The sequence below is a fragment of the Leuciscus leuciscus genome (genome assembly GCF_965113295.1).
Source record: "Leuciscus leuciscus genome assembly, chromosome: 20".
NCBI lineage: Eukaryota > Metazoa > Chordata > Actinopteri > Cypriniformes > Leuciscidae > Leuciscus > Leuciscus leuciscus.
In genome coordinates this window covers 19,184,673-19,204,430 of record NC_138744.1, presented here as the reverse complement: position 1 = coordinate 19,204,430, position 19,758 = coordinate 19,184,673, and the positions used below count along the sequence as shown (strand labels likewise).

Sequence of the window (19,758 nt, the reverse complement as noted above, 5' to 3'; positions counted from 1 at the left end):
ATCAGAAATGCTCTCTTGAGAGCGATATAAATTGGGATGTGAAGGAGGGGCAGCAAGGAAAGGATGAGAGAGAATGCAGATACTGAGAAATTGAAAGAAAGAGAGAGCCAGAGCTGTAACAGAACAGCCTGGAGTTCTTTGAGCACTACTAGGGGACTTCAGGAACCATGGATTCAATCTTTGCCTTCCACATCCCTTCGTCAGAGAGATAAAAAGAAGGAAATAAAACGCTAGTAGTGAATGAATACAGCAATTGCCACAGGAGGAAGCAGCAGCAAGGATCTTTGCAATTATATGTGATGAGAAAAAGTGAATGTACCGATGACAGCAAAAATGCAGTTTCTAGAACGCTTAAAGCTTACAACATTCCTGCGCTCAGACTTCAGTTTAAAAAGTCACTTTTTATTGATGTTTTTGGAGGTCTTTGACCCCTCATCAAGAAGTGAGGAACTACTAGCAAGTATAATGTTACAAAAGATTTCTATTTTAAATAAATGCTGTTTTGTTTTTTTTTGTTTTTTACTTTCTTTGCATTGAAGATCCCTAAAAAATGCTTCACAGTTTCCAGAGAAAAAATGTAAAACTGTTTTTAACATTAATAATAATAATAAGAGATGTTTCCTGAAACCAAATCATCATATTATAATGATTTCTGAAGACTGGAGTAATGACTGCTTTGCCATTGCTTTATATTTTTTTATATAATAAAATCAAAAGCGGAAGTTTAAAATTGTAGTAATATTTCAAAATATTACTGTTTTTACTATATTTTAGATCAAATAAAAGAGACTTATCATTTTGAGATTCTGAGATTTGCCAAAGTTGCAGAATTATATTTCACAGTGTTATTCAATTATTTGTTTTTAAAGTTTTTAAAGAACTTTAAGTGAGTATTAGATGATGGCAGAGATGATTTGTATGTAAAAATTGATCAAATGAATGAAATATCCAATATCTGCAGATACTGATAAATCCTTTTCATTCATGTTTCAAAACATTCATCCTTTAATTTGAGCTGCTTGACATAGCAACATTGGCTTTACCAATGATGTGAGCTTAGGGTGGAGCTTCTTGTTTGTTCAACCAATGGCTATTATGCCCCTTCTTACAAGATGTAATATACTGCAAGTGTAAGGTCTGTCTGTGAAGTTTCAGCTCAAAATACCCCACAGATCATTCATTTTTGAGTGGAAGGAAAAACATGCGGTTTTCGTGCATGTATCTTTAAATGCAAATGAGCTGCTGCTCCCCATCCTGCTTTCAGTGAGAGGGCGAGAGCATCGAATAGGCCTATTCTGCCAAAAACTAAAACCTCTATTTGGTTTTGATTATCATCTTAATCACGGTCACGCTCATGTGACATCGCAATTCTTCATCATCATGAAGGTTTATTATATGAATGTCTTTTAAAGGCATATCAGTCTAAACTTCTAAAATATGGTTTTCTAAATGCACACATCTGAAGCACGCACACAGAAAGCTGGCTGTCAAATGGCTCACCGCGTGAGTATTAAACTAAATTCTCTATTGCGCTTAAACTCTCAAATACACACAAGGTTATGTCACATAAACACAGTTAGTTATGTCTGTGAACGTAAACAGCAAGTAAAGAAATCACATAGTGTATATTAGATCTGTGTATTAAAGTGAAAACAGCGTAATATACAGTACCCACTGCGATAAATGCTGTTAATATGTATCAAACAACAAAATAAAAAATAACTCACTGCATTTGATTGAATATCTTTCGTATTAATAAGAATACATTTCTTACTTGAATGCTGCTGTTAAATGCTCTGGCGAGGAGATAAACATGGCGGACTGTGTACAGGGCGGGTCTATGCTAATAGGGAAGAGTCCGTCAGCAGTTGTGGGCGGGGCCAAAGCAATGTGATGTCACATTGCATAGAAACTGTGAACGGCTTATTCTGAGACACTGCTTATGATTTATGGGGATAAAAAAAAAGAAGTGGATGGATTTTTACCATTCTAGGGTGGTTGGCATACACACACTACCTACACACATTTATGTTCAAACATCATTTTGCATAATAGGTCCCCTTTAATTCTGAATAACCAGAGACAAACACAGAATATCACCAGTGGCATGTATTGAATGAACGGTGTGATAAGTGTCAAATAACGGATAATGTTCAGTCCATTGTAGTCTTTAATCTTCTCACCAAAAGTACTATTGATAATGTTCTTACTATGTGCTGCACGACTAAACAATCAATTACGTTCCTTCAATGTATTGATACAGGGTCAAAGGTTAGTCTCAATAACCCGTAACCCACTAGAAATTTTGGCTAGTTGCTCACAATCACCAGAATCCATAAGATTGGGTTTCACTGAACCGGTCTTCTGATTTCATCATTACGTCAATAGAGGCTTTTCATATCCATTCTGTGCTCAGGTGGGTCTGTTGTCTCCTTCTTGTTCATTTGGCACTGGAATAGACTGTTTGTTGAATCCATTTTGGTGATGTGGGCTTGTCTGTGAGAAAAGTTCATTAAGGCAATATGGTTTCACTCCATGGAGGGCCAGAATCTTTTACATAGTAGCTCAAATTCTTTAGAAAGATGTTTTGTTAATGTCGAACTCTGCATGAACACAAGCATACAAGCAAGTCCAGTGGGAATGGAAAGCAGAGAGTGACAATGTGGAATGTTTTTCTATCAGTTTTGGTTAGAAGAGAAAGTCCAAGTCGAGAGAATTTTGGCAAATGTTTCAAGAAGTGGTACTGGTGTGGTTCTTGTGGGTTTTATTCCGGGGTAGAGTTTAATCTCAAGGGACTTTTGAGGGAGGAAGGGCAGGATGAAGAGTCTGTCATGTCTTCAGTCTTTACCCCCATCTTTTTCAGTGACGATTCATCCGTAACAGAGATGGAGCGAGTGTAGCTGGGTCGCTTCGGAGGAGCAGAGTCTGAAAAGCAGACAAGAGAATCAGTTTTCGCCACAAATGCTTCTGATTTATCGGATCATGTTGCAACAGTTTTGTTAGATGAGTCATGATGACTTCCATATTAATTGTGAAGTTGCATCACTGTGCTGACTAAACTGTAACAGCAGTGTAAAACAGTCACCAATAGAGGGCAGTGAGAGGTGACAGAGTTTACAATGAAAATCTATTCAAACTCTAAATCTAGAAATGTTATAATGAAAAATTTTTTTTTTCAAAATGTATGGTTCGGCACTATTTCTAGGTCACTAATCATTAAGCAAATTTGTGATATTGATTTATATTAATTTTCAATTCCAAATTTTTACTTAAATTCTTATGCTGATAATATAATTTCAGCATTTTTCTTGCTTTTTCTCTACCTGTGGAGGTAATGTCACTCTTGAGTTGGCAGTTGGTTTCCTCCTGCTGTTTTCTCTCGTACTCTCTCACCTGCTCGATCGTCATTCCTGCATAGTACGCAAATATTTGTTATACGTTTGCCGGTATTTGCGAAGAATTAAGACAGATGACATGCATCATTTGAGTGCCAAGTGAGGGATCAGGATTCTTGTGTGTACTTAACAGAGCATGTGATAAATTATGGTAATGAACAGAGCATGTGATAAATTATGGTAATGAAGCATAACAATACGTCTCGTTTACCATGCCACTCGTCAATCCATGCCACCGCCTGTCTGTGTCCCACCAACAGAATGTCACGAATGTTCTATGATGAATCATAACATGCAGTAATATGACACATGATGGGATTACATGACTAAAAGCATGATGTAATGCATGGGACGTAACGCTCAGTACCCTGTGAACGAAGTCCTCTGTTCTTCCCTGGAAGCCGTAGACCTCAAAGCTACAGGTGACTCTTTTGTAGGAGCACATTATGGGTGTAGTGGAGTTCCTCCAGTCATCCACTAGGGGTCCCCGGCCTGTTTTCTCTGACACCCAGTGTCTCAGATCCTGTTTGTTTTAAGTAGATACACATTACCTGCTGAGTGAGCAGATTATTGTGTGTGTGTGTGTGTGTGTGTGTGTGTGTGTGTGTGTGTGTGTGTGTGTGTGTGTGTGTGTGTGTGTGTGTGTGTGTGTGTGTGTGTGTGTGTGTGTGTGTGTGTGTGTGTGTGTGTGTGTGTGTGTGTGTGTGTGTGTGTTGCATGCTGTGCATGAATCACTGTGCAGGGGTGACATTACTTTTCACAGTTGGTCATGTGGTGTCCCATTTTTAAAGCGTTAGAGGCACAAATTCCATGCTTTTTGTTGTGTGACCTATTAGATATGTCTGATAAATGATTATCTAACATAAAATTAACATAGCATGAAAAGTAGTTAGTGCTAAACATAACATTTTAGGTTCAGCCCTGCGTAAAATGAGCGATTTTGGCTTGTCTGTTGTCTAACAATAAAAATCTTTATTATTTTTACATATTCTGTTGAAATGATGTTCAGTTAATTGTCATAAAAGCGGTTTTATTGAGCAAAAATGTAATATTTAGCTGTGTCCCACATTTTTTTTCATTTTTTTTTTTTACAATTTTGGTGCATGGGTTATGTTACAAAAAGTGTAACACTCAAGAAGTAACATCATTTGGACACTTTTTAAAGCATGACAAGTAAATTAAAATAATAAGTTGTATAGCCAGTAACCTCCATTAAATGGAAAGCTTTTTGTGATTTCTGAGGATAAAATGGAAATTAAAGTCATCTAACATTGTATTTGAAAGCCATCATTAACAATGATTATGGCATAAACTAGATTATCAGGCTCTGTTTTCATTCATTTATTACTGTAATTGACAATTACAGAACATAATTAGTCTCAACTACTTGTAATAATATAACATAATATAATATAATATAATATAATATAATATAATATAATATAATATAATATAATATAATAATATTTGAAGTATTCATTAAATTTTGGTCCCTTGTCTGTAGAAGTTTTAGTTTTGTCTGTTTTTCTTTTTTGCTAATCCTTGGATTTGTCTTATTCCTAACTTGGCATATGACAGCTATGGATTTGAGGTTGTGCATGACTGAATCTGAGAGAACATGGAAAAATGCTTTCCTCTGATGTATTGTTTGTCCACTGAAAGAGCAGCAGATTCCGATAAACTGTATCTCTAAGTAGAGCACACTGACAAATGTGTTTTTTTTTATGTGTTTGTCTTGTGGTTTTTGTTTCTGCACTTGTGTGCAGTGCACACACACTTATGTAGAGCTGTGTTAGTCTCTGCTGTGTCATTTAAATACTAGCTTTGAAGACATTTGCACTGCTATAAGGGTGCAAAGACCTATAGAGAACACAGTAGACCGGATGGTTATTTATTTGTGTGTCAGAGTTGTTCACCGTTCGGAATTGAGCTGAGAATTTAATTCTAATTAAATTTGATGAACATGATACAGATGATACATAAGATTCAAATGTAAGGAAGAACAAGCTAACTGCTGTAGGCCTAAGTGTTGTTTTTAATAATAACATTGTTCGGAATGAATTACCCTGTTATCATACACCCAACATATCAACAATCAATATTTGAAATGCCACATATAGACATTAATTAATTCATGTCATGGTGGAGGAAAATTTCATTTCACAGAATTTTCAGATTTTCTCAATATATTAAATGGATTAAAAAAGTTATCTGAAAAGTTATCAGTTATTTGATTCTGCCTTTCTGTTGTCTTTATAAAGTCACCTTTAATATTTTTCTTTAAAAGGTATAAATTGCTCTTTATACATACAAATAAATTACATTATATTTTAGGAAGGAGTCTCTCTCTCTAAAGGGGATCATTATATTTGGGGGGACTTTTGCATAAAAAAAAATAAAAAAAACTTATGTCAAATCTGTTTTGATGTTTGTGTTAACTTGACGGCACTCAGTTTAGACTCAGTTTAGTGTAATGAGCCGAGAATTTTTCAGCCTACATATCAGGAGATAAATAGGCATAATTAGTTAAAATTAATGATTTATTTATGTTCTGATGAAACTTGTGTTAGACTATTGAATTTCCTCTTATGTAGACTGCTGGTCTATAAAGTCCTCTTCCTGACGTTCCCAATTCAAATCCCAAAATCAAAAATGAACCCACTCATAAATTCTGAATTTTACCCACCCCTGATTTAGTTTTGCCCTGTATTTATACATATATGAATGTATATGTACCTCCGACTTCTTGTAATGCTTATCAGGGATTGGATCGCTCAAAATATCCAAAAAGCAGACCGTGTCCTTTGGAGTTGGGTCATCAAACACCTGCACAGGAGACATCAGACAACATCAGACAAATACAAGAATATATCAAAGAAAACACTGCTTTCTTATTCCAGAATTGCCCTGTAAAATATGACAGTGTAACTTAAAGTTGTCTAAACACAGAAGAATATAAATGCACCAACGTCTGCATCTGTTTGAAGACAAAGGGAAGCTGTTTCAGTGCTCAGCATTGCTCGGAGCAATCTTGACGTAAAATACCACACATTGCAATGCAACCGGTTAAACATTCTGTAGCCCATTACAGAACCTTGACACACTATATAACAGAAAGACCGTAGGGCGTAGGCAGAGACTGAATTAATGCAAAAAACATGGAAACAAAGAGTGCAAAATCAAGCCTATATAGGCAGAAGTACTGAATTATGCACACCACTGCAGGCCAGTGGAGAAATAAACCAGATAACAAGTCTTAACTTAAAGGAGGCCTGCCTTAACTGTGCAGCATTGCAGGTGCTTTTTGCACCCGCCGTAATCTAAGAGAAGAGAATGAATGAAAAATAAGCAATTAAGGAAATAAGTGGTGTTCTGATCTTTCTTTTGTAGGCTCTCTGTTTCAAAACCTTTTTCGTTTTTTTAAAAGTTGTTTATGGGTTAAAATCAATGCAGGTGTTTTAACAAACCCCTGCTCTTTTCCCTCTCCTGTTCTTTCCTCTCTCTGTCTTTTTATCTCTGTTTCCTCGTGAGGAAAGCTGTTTACTGTTCCTCTTGTCTGATGTGTTGACCAGTATTATTTTGATTTGTTTGAATGTGCTGGAGTTGTGAAACTTGTATGCAGTGCCTGTATGAAGAAAACGATATGTTGGTGTTCATTTGGAGGTTAAGGTTTGGAACAACTTAAGGGCGAGTAAATGATGACAGAATTGTAATTTTTGGGTGAACTATCCCTTTAAGACATGTTTATGTGAATGAGGGAGTGTGTCTGCTGGTGTGTGGAAAGAAAGTTGGATGAGTTGGAGGAAATTGTATCAGTAACAAAACTCCCCCCCCGCCATCTCCCTCGCTCTTTCTTTCTCACAGGCAGATACTCATAAATCTCTGAGTTTCTTTGCGGCAGGTTGGATCTTGTTTAATTCTTATTTTTCGTTTCTTAATAACAGAGAGCACTCCGGGGCACAACGGCCCCTCTCTCTATCTCTCTATCTCTCTCTATCTTTCTCTCTCTATCTTTCTCTCTCTCATTCGCTGTATGCAAACAAACACACGGCAAACCAGTAATACTAATAATAACTCATCTCATCTCAATAACTACTAAGTAAAAAGTCTGAATGACAACACAGCTAAACTGTTTGTTCACTTTATTATGTAGGCGTCTCCAATGACCTGAGGGCTAGTATAATTATTTATTTTTTTTAAACCTAAAACTTTAACTGTCTACAGTAAACAGTTAATAGTGCAGTTTTATGGTTATTGATGCATTAAAAACCTCAAAGCGACTCATGAGATTGTATCTCCTGAGAACTAATTTTGTCCTTGCAGTATATCGTCCCATTAAGAAGCCAGAAAGTGAGAAGTTATTTAAACTAATTTATTTATTTAAATAAATACGAATGCACAATTAAAAGATTCTGGCCAATACTGATAAGATGATAATAATTTTATTGTTGTAATAAATTGAAATGATTTTATTATTGTTTTGCATTTTTTTCTAAATAAGTTAAAAATAAAATAATAATTGATATACTAAATGAATTTAGGCATCACAAAATTATATTGTACAGTATGAAAAATGGATATTAATTTTTAGATTACATTTAACGGTGTTATTAAACAGTTGCCAGCTTGAACAATAAAATATGAATATCATCCAAAACTATATTAAAAGAAATCTTTAATATCTTCCATTAGCTGATATGGTACAGATATATTGTGTATCACTGTAATTTGAAGACTACAAACATAAATCAATCAAATTGCATATATATTTGTTATTAAAATAATTTTATTTCAGATGAAAAAGCCAAATAAAAATTCTGGAGTACACTACCGTTTAAATGGTTGGGGTCGGTAACATTTTTCAAAAATGTTGTTAAAAGAAGTTTTATTACCAAGATGCTCATCAAAGATTGCATTTATAATTGTGACATATTATTACAATTTAAAGTAACTGTTTTCTATTGAAAAATATTATAAAATGTAATTTATTGCTGTGATGGCAAAGCTGAATTTTCAGCAGCCATTACTCCAGTCTTCAGTGTCACATGATCCTTCAGAAATAATGCTGAATTGACGCTCAAGAATATTATCATATCAGTGTTGAGAACAAATTTGCAGCTTAATATTTTTGTGGAAATCGTGATATTTTTTTTTCAAAGTTCAAAATAAAGTTCATTTAAGTAAATAAGTTCAAAATAAAAGCATTTATTTGAAATATAATAATGTGAAAAAATAATGGTTTTTTTTTTACAGAGAAAAAGTCTTATATATGTCTTTACTGTAAGTTTTGAACAATTTAATGCATCCTTTCTGTATAAAAGTATAAGTTTCTTTAAAACAAACCAACAAAAAAATCTTACTGACCCCAAACTTATGAATGGTAGTGTACTAGATGTGCCAAAAAAAAAAAAAAGATTGACGTCCGTTAACTGAAGGTGCGTCAACAGCTCTGTTGGTGTAAACACAAGAGCTCTATAGCTTTGCTATAGTCTGACCTGAGGCCCTGCTTTTAAGGCACTGGTGTCCGGTGTCACAGGAGTGAGGTGGACTGTTTGGATCTGCTTACATGACTGTTACTACTGAGTGCTTCACAGACGGACACGAGCACAATGGCCTTTACAAGGACGCGGCAGCTACGTGAGCCTCTGATGAATCGCCCTCCTTTAAGAGGATTATCTCCTGTAAGAACACACACTTGTGTGTGTGTGTGTATGCATGTGTGTTGCCTTCTCTCACTCACATTTTCACTGCAACCGTTGTCATTCTCAAAGTGCGTCTCGATCCTGACGTGGAACCTCGGTAGGAAGGAACACTTTTGGAAGGAGTAAAGAAACGAGAAAGAGGGAGAGTGAGGTGATTATCTTGTTTGCTCAGTGGGTCAGTGAGCCAAGAGTAAACTGCATGATTTTGAGCTGACATGTGAGAATACTTACCGAGTACTCTGTGGTTAAACACCAATGGACGTAGAAGGAGAAAAGAATGCAGAAGAGAAATAGAGTGTGAGGTTACGGCTGGTTACTGGTGCATTAAAAACACAAGATGGATGTATGTGCCATGTGACGGCACATTACTATTCAAACACTGGTGTATTTATTGTAACAAAATACTTGGGCTGACCTGTTATGGTGTAAGGGTAGAAGTTCCAGGCTGTTTCTGTTATATAAAAAGCCATGGGAACAAACTTTCTCATCCAGGTTGGCAGTTTGCTGAACACAGACAAAAAGGGAAACGAGAAGATGTTATGACGCAACAGACACATTATACAACCCTCGGCTTAACTCCAGCATGAAGTTTGGAGTCAGTAAGATTTTAATGCTTTTATTCAGCAAGGTTGCCTTAAATTGATCAAAACTGACAGCAAAGACATTTGTAGTATCCTAAAAGATTTACATTTCAAATAAATGCTGTTCTTTTAAACTTAACCCTAAAAACAACAACAATGTATTAGGCAGCACAACATATTAAACAGCGCAACTGTTTTCAACTGTGATAATAATAAGAAATGTTGCAACACTTTACAATAAGGTTTCATTTTTTTTAACAGTATTACTGTATTAACTTACATGAACTAACCTTGAGCAATACGTTTGTTACTGTATTTGTTAATCTTTGATAAATTTAGTTAATAAAAATACAGCTGACGTTCTGATGCAGAACTGCAATGTCATGTGAGCGTCACCGCGTTAGAGATGATAATCAAAACCAAACGGATGTTTTAGATTTTGTCCGAGTATCGGAGGCACAAGTTGTAAAAGCTCCGCCCTCTTCTGGAAAAGAGCAGCAGCTGATTTGCATTTAAAGATACATGCACGAATACAGTATTTTTTTCCTTCCACTCAAAAATGGGCCATCACAGTAATAAATATATTAAAATAGAAAAGGTATTTTAAATTGAATAATATTTTAGAATATTAGTGTTTTTACTGTATTTTTTTTTCTTACAGTGTACATTGTTCAATGGTTGGCAAAAATGTGTTTGTTTGCAGTTGGCAGTTGCCCTTTGTTTTGATATTTTGTGTCTTGTTTAATGAAAATCATTTAAAGTTTGTCTTAAGTGTCCAGATACTTTTTGGGGCCACTGTAGATGTGAATGTGCAGGGGTGAGAGGTCAGGCAGCCGTCACAATAGCTATAAGTCTCACTTCCAGAGGTGTCAGGTGCCATCTGTCCCTCACACACACAAAAAAAACAGTACACTACAGAGAGAGAGAGAGAGAGAGAGAGAGAGAGAGATAATGAACTCAGCACTGTAAGATAAGGCAGCACAGACAGCGCTTGAGATTTACAGCCTGAGGACTTGAGTGATGGATGAATGGACAGAGGATGAGAAGAGAGGGGTGGAGAAGAGAAGATGTAGATCATTCACGGTCAGCCAGTTGTGTCGAGCGCCACGGATGTGGCCGTGCGTTCTCACACTCTCTCTTTCCCCATTTCTGAAGTGACAGACATTTCCACAGTGTGTCCTGCCGAACAGCACATTCCCACCAAACAACTGGCATTACATTTCAATCCTTTGACGCCCATATCTTGATGATACAAGTTAAATTATTCATAATTACAATGCAGCGGTTCAGCATGATGTACTTGTAAACAGCATATAATGATCTCGTCTGCGGTAATATCAGCATTTGAATTAGACTCACATGCTCCACGATAAGATTTATTTGACCATTAGGAACTTAATGCTCTGCCCTTTTGGTCTTTGCTAACACATTAATGGCTTGAAAAATTTGCTTTACTGCTAGAGGTGCAGTAATTCATATTCACAACAGCATCTAATGACTGAGTGTGTGTGTGTGTGGGGGGTGTTCTGTCCTTGTAGGGCGAGAGTGTAAAGAATATAACAAAACAGGCAATTACAATAAGTGTGTATGCATGTTCACCGCGTGGGATGATATCAGATTGAATGTCTACGTGATCTTCCTTAGGACGGTTATGTTGCTGTGCATTTTTGCTTGAAGCTCGAAAGGGAGAGAAAAGGTTTTTTTGGAGGTAAAGTGAGAGATGGTCGGAGCTCTGCTGCATGCATAAAGGTGTTAGCTGCAGTCATCAATAATAGCTGATCGCTGGCACGTTGGCAGGTGTGTGATGTAAACCGTGAACAAAACAGGATGGCTTATGCGTGCCCGTGTGTGTGTGTGTGTGTGCAGTGTGCACGCTCTCACCTGTTGAGGTAGATGCGTTTCTCTGTGATCTGACCGGCTCCGTGTTTGTGGTCTGTGCAAGGTTCATTACGGACGACCTCCACCCCTTCACCTCCTCCGCTCTGCTCTCTGCTGTGCTTGCTGATCATGTATAACTGGCCGATCTTGTACTGAGGAAGAGAGAGAGAGAAATTGCTGACCCCTGTTTGTGACCTCATGTTTCATTTCTCTCTTCTTTTTTTTTTTTTGGCCTTGTTTTTTAGCTAGGTTGAGCAAAATCCAGGATTTTAGAAATGGCTCACTTTCAGCTCACGATTTGGAATGTGAATTGAATTGGCTGCGTTCCACATGGATGTTGAATTGGAATTTAAATTGGAATGACAGGAAGTTGAATTCCCCTAGTGAAAAAACCTATACCAAAATGTATATAAAACACATATAGTACAAATCTATTAACATATTTGCTGACATATCACTTGAGACTTAATGATATAAAAATTATAATTAAACTTTTTTTTGGATTACAAATTTTTTGCACAATGCACATTTATTGCCTGAAATGTGTTTTAATATCACTGTTAGTAAGGATAGTATGATCACTGTATAATTTAAATGCAAGGTATTTAAAGTGTACCTAAAGTATACGTGCAAATGTAAAATTTTAGCACAATCAAATATACTTATTATATATATATATATATATATATATATATATATATATATATATATATATATATTTACGCGACAGCGTAAATTCTTAACTCACTGATTTGAACTAATTATGCTAACTTATTCTCTGATATATGCTTTGTCACAACTGATATAAGTTCAATAATGCCAAATAAACATAGCATTAGCTATCAAGATTTTTTTTTAAAGTGCATCACATTGTGTTCAGAAATTTGACAATAATTGTGAATCTATTATTATTATTATTATCATTATTATTATTATTATTATTTAATTTATTATTAATATATTGCGTAAATTAGGGCATTCTTGGAAACTGTGTGTTCTGCCATAATGATCCATGAAACAAAATTGAATTTGTTAAATATAATAAAACATCTATGACATTTCTTTAGGTGCCATTTTGCAATCAACATTGATTATTAATATACTCTTTTCTTTTTCTTTTTTTTTTAATACATTTTGTGGTATTTATGATAACATGTAACAATTTATGGCTTATTTATTCAGAAAAATGATCAAATTCACGAGTTTCCTTTTTTTGAGAATGGCTTGTTCCATAATGATCTATGAAATTAAATTTGATTTGTTAAATATAATAAGTCAACTATAAATTAAATATTTAAATTAAAAGTATTACATTTCTGTAGGTGCCATTTTGCAACCAAACATTGATTTATTACTGTAATATAATATATTTGGATAATATATGTTGTGATATGTGCTATTATGATATATGTTTATGGCTTATTTATTCTAAGAAATGTAAAAAAAGATTAAACAAAACGCTAGATTTACAGTTTAAAGCTTTTTGTAAATACTAAACCGTCACTAGCGATGTTTCCATTCCATCCAGTTGAACTTTTGCGCAAAATTGGAATGTTGCATAAAACGTTTACAAATAAAGCAACATTTCCATCCCATGTGTTCAAGTGAACAAAATGGTCATTTCCTGGGAAATTGGTGCAAAATATCTTTAATAAAAATGCAAGTTGTTGCAATCAGGGAAGCCACCAAATGTGGGTGGAAACATAGCTAATGTCATTGTCATAGTGTGCTTGATCTGTCATAGAAATATGTTTAGTTTTTTTGCCTAAAGATTGATATTCACTGAAGAGCACAAAATGTCTCAGGGTAATTTTTTCCACATATTCTTCTGAAAAACCGTGTTGGCAGTACTGACAGTGTTCCTGCTGTTTGTCTGAGGACTAATTCTTTTGAAATCTGTTAATGCGAAAACTCATTCCGACAATCATTGTCACTGATGATGACGACAGAGACCTTGTGAAGCTTGGAGCATAAAAACGCTGTCTGTACGCACAACAGAGCTTGTCCAGAAAAAGGGGGTGGTGCTCCTGTCTGGAAACTATGCGGTCTAGTGCTGATGTAGTCCATAGACGAATTCTAAGGCAGACTTTTAGGTCAGGTGTGCTTGTTTGGGCTTGTCTGATCTGAAGAGCACAAGTTGGGCTATCTGAAGGTGAAACATAGATAGACTAAACAATCCCTGACCCTTCTGTAGAAACCCAAGCTGTTTGTTGGGAAGGCCTTTGTGTTTTGTATCTAGCCTTGAGGTGGATAACTTAGAATGAAAATTCATAACTGGTCAAACCCGTTTAGGTAAAGTAAACGGCTGAAATGGGGAGATTATGAAATGCAACCCACAGACATTCACAGAGCTAGAATAATGTTTCATCTGCATAAACAGAGTGGAATAAACATCTTGATAATGTTTACTTTGATGCACTAATCATGTGGACAGCTGCAGTACACACAAACATATGGAAGCAAACCCAAACACATGTAAAAAGTTACAAACTTACCTCATCGACAGTGAGCGGCATGCATATCCGGTATTCTTTTATCAACATGGTGTGGTAGAAATTAGACTAGTTTTATCCTTTTGTCTCTCTTTCTCTTTCTGTTTCTCTTAAGCTTCTGTTAGGCTGAGTATGAAACTGTCAAGCGGTTTCCGTAAAGCAATGTTGCACCCCTCTTCCTCTCTCACTTCACTGATGTCAGAGCTGGTCCTGTAAACTCTGCCAATGTGTATCCGCCGTGTTTATTTTATTGTTCTCATAGTCTCTCTGTCTTTTGTCTGTCTTTCTCTTTCAGTGTCCCTCTTTCCTGGCTCTCTGTGTCATGAATGTACTCACTCCTTTAGCATTCAGTTCTTCCGTTCTATTTTTAATTTACGGTTTAATGTGATATTGCAGAGATAAGAGCAAAACCGAAGCTTCCTCCCTCTACTTCTCTCTTTCTGTGTCTGTGTTAAAGAAGAAAACAGACTGCAGTTCATGTGTAACCTTGCCATGTTCTTTGCCCCTCCCTCTTCCCTCCCCTCGTCTCCGTTCTGTGTGCATTCTTTTCTTCTGTGCTTATCTTTATTCTTTCTCTCCTGCCTCAGCCCATTCCTCCCCTTCCCTCCTCTACCTGACTTTACTTTCCTGTACTGGTTTCCCAGACAATACCATCGCTCCATCTTTTTCATCTTTCATACTTATAGTCCTACTTTTACTTTCTCCCTCTTTCCCTCTTTATCCTGCACTCTCAATAAACTTCACTTTGCCCCAGATTAAACAACCACACTCTGTTTACAATACAAAATGCACTAACCTGCTCAGTCTGTAGAATCCTTTCTGCCAGATTGTGTGTGTGTGTTAATGTGAGAGAGAGAGGTGTACACTATTGTTCAAACGTTTGGGGTCAGTAATATTTTTTTTTTAAAGAAATTAATGCTTTTATTCAGCAAGCAAATGACTGTAAAGACATTTAAGGTGTAACAAAAGATTGATTTTTCAAATAAATGCTGTTATTTTGAACTTCTTTTTTTCTTCTTCTTTGTTCATTTTTTCTATCCATTAAAGAATCCTGAAAAAAATGTATCATGGTTTTTCACAAAAATATCAGCAGCACTACTGTTTTCAACATTGATGATAATAATAATAATAAATATTTATTGAGCATATTAGAATGATTTCTGAAGGATCATGTGACACTGAAGACTGGAAATTCAGCTTAGCTGTCACAGCAACGAATTCCAATTAAAAAGATCACATATCATATTTCACAATATTATTGTTTTTACTGTACTTTGATCAAATAAAATTTAGACTTCTTTCGAAAACATAAAAAATGATACAAAAATTCATAACATTAAATTGACTGATAATTTTATAATGAGCATTTATTTTTTAACTTTCTGAGTTAAAGTTATTTTGATATTTTTGAGGCAAAAATGTCAGTAATATTATTGTGGTACAGCTTTCATGATGTTGTAAAGAAGAAAAAAAAAGCTTTATTAAAAGAAAAGAAGAAACTTGCAAAGTTCAGGTTGCAAAATCCCATGTGTTGCGACTCCCCAAACTATTACTGATTATTTATGAATTAATAACTCATGACATTTGTAAAGATAAATTCTTGAAAATATATTTAAAAACATATGTGTCTACACTGACATTTAAGACATAAGGAAAACGTTGTACTACTAGTGGTTATAAACCACATGACATTTTTTGAGTCATTGCTGCATTTTTTGTTGAAAATGGTATAAAAGTAAAGGACTGGATTCATGAGTAGTGGATAGGGAATCAATATATCATTAGCTCAGTTAAAAAAACAATAGAAATCTATGGAAATTCCCCACTATGGTGGAAAAACAAACCTGTGTGTGTGAATTTTATCAGAGGCGGCTGCAGGGCACTCCACTTGGAGTCCATGGTGCTCATCTGATTAAAGATTACCTAAAGTACAGGAGAGAGGTAATTAAGCATTACAGGAGGAAGTCTATGAAATTTCTCATCTCCCCCACCATACCCTCACTCAGCAGATCCAGTCCCCATTTGAAATTTAAACGCCCCCAGCAAAGCACAATAGTTTTCTGCTCTGGTTATTTTGGTTTCACTGTGAACTGCCTCGTTTTCTTTACTTAGCAGAACTATGTTGTCTTCTCAAAGCACAATAGTTTTACACCTTTAATCCTCAAACAAAAGGAACCTGCTCAGCTTCTGATCGAATGGTAATGTCTTTTGGTTTCTGTTCTGTTCAATTGTTTTATCAGCTTAACCGGATCAGGCTAAACTAAACCCTGTCATCTTGTAACCAACAGCAGAGTCAATATGTCTTATTTTGGGGAGACCAGTGGCCTGTGTAGTAGTTGGTATTAGTGTAGAATGGAAACTATGAAAAAGAAAACTGAGGGGGAACGAGGGAGAACTGAACACAAACTAGCCTGCTGTGCTCTGAATGAATCTGTGAGAGCTGGTTGAGCGACTGTGTCAGTGGAGTGTGCAGACTTTTTGATCTTTATTTACAATGTACTCATTACACCAATGACACTACTACAATTACTCTATATCTGCTGCTCTCATTCCTGGGATTTTGTAGGGCAAAGGATAGATTAATAGTAGAGATCAGCAGGACAAAGTCAATATTTATGTAATGGGTTTCCTTTCTGTGTTTTTTTTTATTATTTATTTTTTACTGTAAAATACCAAAATTGCTGCAGGTGATAAGGGTCTTGTTTGTTTGCATTCCAGCACTGGATTACCATTATGATGCACAATAATGAAATGAAACCTGTTTGACGATTGTAAATTCTCTCTCAGTATTACTTACACTGTCAAGGTGTGGTGCAGGCAGAAGAAGGGGGAGAATCAAAAGTTCCAATGCAAACTTTTACTAACAATATGATTCAAACAGGCAGAAGGTACACACACTTAGTAGGACGGAGATTGGACAAAGACTGACTGAACAGAATGGAACTATCCTCCGCTATACGATGGTCCTCGGTCATTTCTGACTGAATAATTTTCTGTTTTGAATTTCTAAAAATCACAGCTTCATCGGAAGGTTATGATACTTGGTGACTTTTCTGGGATTAGGTATGTGAATACAAAAAAAAATTGAGGTCATGATCCGAGCATGCTAAGTGGTCGTAAAAAAAATAGTCACACTCGTGGTCTTCGGTCAAAAATGACCGACCCATAGGAAATGAATGGGAAATTTACAAAAACACAAAAATTCTCTGAATTTTTGTCTGTACAATCTACAAATCGGACACGATTCTAAAAAAAAGTACACCGTAGTAAAGGGGTGACACTCTACAACATCAAGAGTGCAAAAAATGCACACCCACCCACACATACAAACACACGTTTATACACATACACACCAATAAATTCAGATTACAAAAATCTGTTTTGAATTTTTAAAAATCACAGCTTCATCAGAATGTTACGAAACTTGGTGACTTTTCTGGCATTAGGTATGTGAACACACAAAAAAATTGAGTTCATGATCCGAGCATGCTAAGTGGTCGTACAAAAATTAGTTATGATTTTGGTCTTCGGTCAAAATTACCCCCATAGGAAATGAATGGGAAATTGACAAAAACACAAAAATTCTCTACAAATCAGCCACGATGCAGAAAAAAAGTGCTCAGCTATGAAGGGGTGAAGCTCTAAAACATCAAGAGTGAAAAATATAACATAATTAATAATTATAATTAATATATGTATATATAATTAATATAATAATTATTAAAATTATTAAAATAATAATTAGTAAAATGTTATAAACCTTGGCAAAAAGTATTATTTGAGAATTTCTACAAAAATACATTAAATCCACATCTTAAAAGTAAGTAATTTGGTCCAAAAACAACTAGAATTCACAAACATCTCCATTTAGAGCTATACAGGCATCTAGTGGTAAACCCATGCAATAACATGTTTTATTTAATTTTATGTTTAATAAATTGATTAATTTTTTTTATTTTTATTTTTTTTCTGATAGCCTAGTCTCTATTTTACCCGAAAATACTGCATAGAATTTTTTTTATAAAAAAAAAAAAAAAAAAATTCATTATTTCCAATGGCAAAAAATGGACTATAAATATTGCATAAATATTAATAAGTTCAATCAAATTGTCTCAAAATTCTAAATTGAAAAGAATAAATATTATAGAACAAAAATAAATTGCATTGGTTTTTACTGGGATGGAGGAAGTTTCATTTTTAGGTGTCCGGTCATTTATGACCGGGAAGGCCCCCACTGTGACTGCTAAACGAAGACCATCAGAGGGTTAACAGAACACAGGTGACATAGATGATGATGATGATGATGATTAACTAAACACAGGTGATACAGATGGACAAAATGACAGTAACCATGGATACGAAGGAGTGGCAGGAAGACATGTGACTACTGAAAAAACAAACAAACACTGACATGTGACAGTACTCCCCCCTCCCGGTAGGCGTGTCCTCGCGCCCTAGATAGGCCAACTGCAGAGGGAGGGAGGGGACTCAGGAGGAGGATGAAGAGCAGGTGAAGGGCAGACAGAAGGGAGGAGGGACCAGACGATGCAGGCAGCCAGACGATGCAGTCTGTGCAGACGGCTAGGGGGCCAACTGACAGGGGCGAAGCAGGTGGAAGAAGAGACCAGGGTAGAGCAGACGAGCCCAGGCGACGCCGAGGATCCGGCGGGACATGGTGAAGCCGCGTCGGCTCTGGCGACTGAGGTGCAGGCGGGGACACAGAAGGGCACGGTGGAGACAGAGGGAGTGAGGACCAAGGAGGAACAGAAGGGAGTAAGGAGTCCAATGGAGCCGGGGGGGCGAAGGGAAGAGGCGTAGCCAGAGGAGTGCAGTCCTGAGGCGAGGGTTGATCGACGAGCGACCAAGGTGAATCCGGGGGGACGAGGGAGCCTGGCGAAACTGGTGAACTGATGGGCCACGGTGGAGCTGAGGGAGGTAGGAGCCAAGGTTGAGCTGATGGATCGACGGGCCGAGGTAGAGTCCTGGTCGTGGAGGTTGAAGGCGGAGACTGGGGATCCACCGACCAGGCTGGAGCTGCAGGCTGGCAGACCCACGGCAACTCCACCTCCTTGAAGGTGGTTAGAGGAGCTGTGGGGCTGACAGGCAGTGGCGGAAGAAGGGTTGAGAGGTGGTAGATATGAGGAGGTGGGAGAGGGAGGCTGGGTGGGAATTCAGGAACCGGCTCAGGTTCTGGAGCAGATTCCGGCTTGGGAACAGATTTGGGCTCAGGAACAGATTCAGATACAGGCTCGGGAACAGAGTCAGATACAGGCTAGGGAACAGAAGACTCAGGATCAGCGCTCAGCAGTCACAGTTCGTTATTTGTTCCGCGTCATGTTTTCTGTTAAAATGTAAAGTCAATGTCCACACAATAACAGACCGCCGTACATCTAATAAATTATTCATTCAAGAACGTTGTGCAAGTTTACTGCAAGAATAGAGCCGCAAACCTCACGTACTTTTGAAAATCCAGCCTTCAGTTGATCCTGATGAGCGCTCCTTGTCACAGTTGTAAACATGGCGGCGTTCTTCTTCCACGATGGATTTCGCGGCACGGCATTTAAGGTGATGCGTTCTAAAATAACGCAAACCTTGTGCAGGACATGCAATAAGTCAGGAGAGGGGTCGTATTTGGCCAGATAACGAAAAAAATTTGAAAAGAATTGCTGACATTTAAAGCTGGTTTGTAGCATACCAAAAATACAGACTA

General features: G+C 36.7%; 4 protein-coding genes across 4 annotated transcripts in view; 2 read left to right on the top strand and 2 right to left on the bottom strand.

Annotated features, from left to right (window-relative positions):
- ntd5 (ntl-dependent gene 5) overlaps positions 1 to 8,705 on the top strand; it is a 74,001-nt gene extending 65,296 nt beyond the window's left edge. Inside the window, exon 9 of the transcript XR_014200544.1 lies at positions 7,065 to 8,705. The gene's annotated coding sequence lies outside the window, so the exon portion shown is untranslated. The remainder of the gene's footprint in view (positions 1 to 7,064) is intronic.
- Positions 1,625 to 14,525, bottom strand: pitpnc1b (phosphatidylinositol transfer protein cytoplasmic 1b). Its single transcript, XM_082149135.1, has 9 exons — positions 14,052 to 14,525; positions 11,560 to 11,708; positions 9,496 to 9,601; positions 9,136 to 9,207; positions 6,132 to 6,221; positions 3,763 to 3,918; positions 3,607 to 3,670; positions 3,324 to 3,410; positions 1,625 to 2,925 (listed from the first exon to the last, which is right to left on the bottom strand). The coding sequence occupies exons 1-9, from the start codon at positions 14,097 to 14,099 to the stop codon at positions 2,765 to 2,767; spliced, it is 933 nt and encodes a 310-aa protein (XP_082005261.1). The 5' UTR covers positions 14,100 to 14,525; the 3' UTR covers positions 1,625 to 2,764.
- Positions 14,526 to 15,681: 1,156 nt separating this feature from the next.
- Positions 15,682 to 19,758, top strand: part of grin2db (glutamate receptor, ionotropic, N-methyl D-aspartate 2D, b) — an 87,383-nt gene continuing 83,306 nt past the window's right edge. The window contains exon 1 of the mRNA XM_082149098.1: positions 15,682 to 16,246. Coding sequence (XP_082005224.1) covers positions 16,244 to 16,246 — 3 coding nt within the window. The 5' untranslated portion in view covers positions 15,682 to 16,243. The remainder of the gene's footprint in view (positions 16,247 to 19,758) is intronic.
- Positions 18,367 to 19,758, bottom strand: part of LOC309483344 (uncharacterized protein) — a 44,478-nt gene continuing 43,086 nt past the window's right edge. The window contains exon 3 of the mRNA XM_082149132.1: positions 18,367 to 19,082. Within this exon, the coding sequence (XP_082005258.1) occupies positions 18,630 to 19,082 (453 nt within the window). The 3' untranslated portion in view covers positions 18,367 to 18,629. The remainder of the gene's footprint in view (positions 19,083 to 19,758) is intronic.

Bases quoted from the DNA above. Each gene is read 5' to 3' on its own strand.
- pitpnc1b (XM_082149135.1), bottom strand. From the start codon at position 14,099: ATGTTGATAAAAGAATACCGGATATGCATGCCGCTCACTGTCGATGAG. The intron at 9,602-11,559 runs GTGAGAGCGTGC...GTCTGTGTTCAG, and splicing joins AAACGCATCTACCTCAACAG to CAAACTGCCAACCTGGATGA. The intron at 9,208-9,495 runs GTTACAATAAAT...TCCTTCCAAAAG, and splicing joins CAGGTCAGCCCAAGTATTTT to TGTTCCTTCCTACCGAGGTT.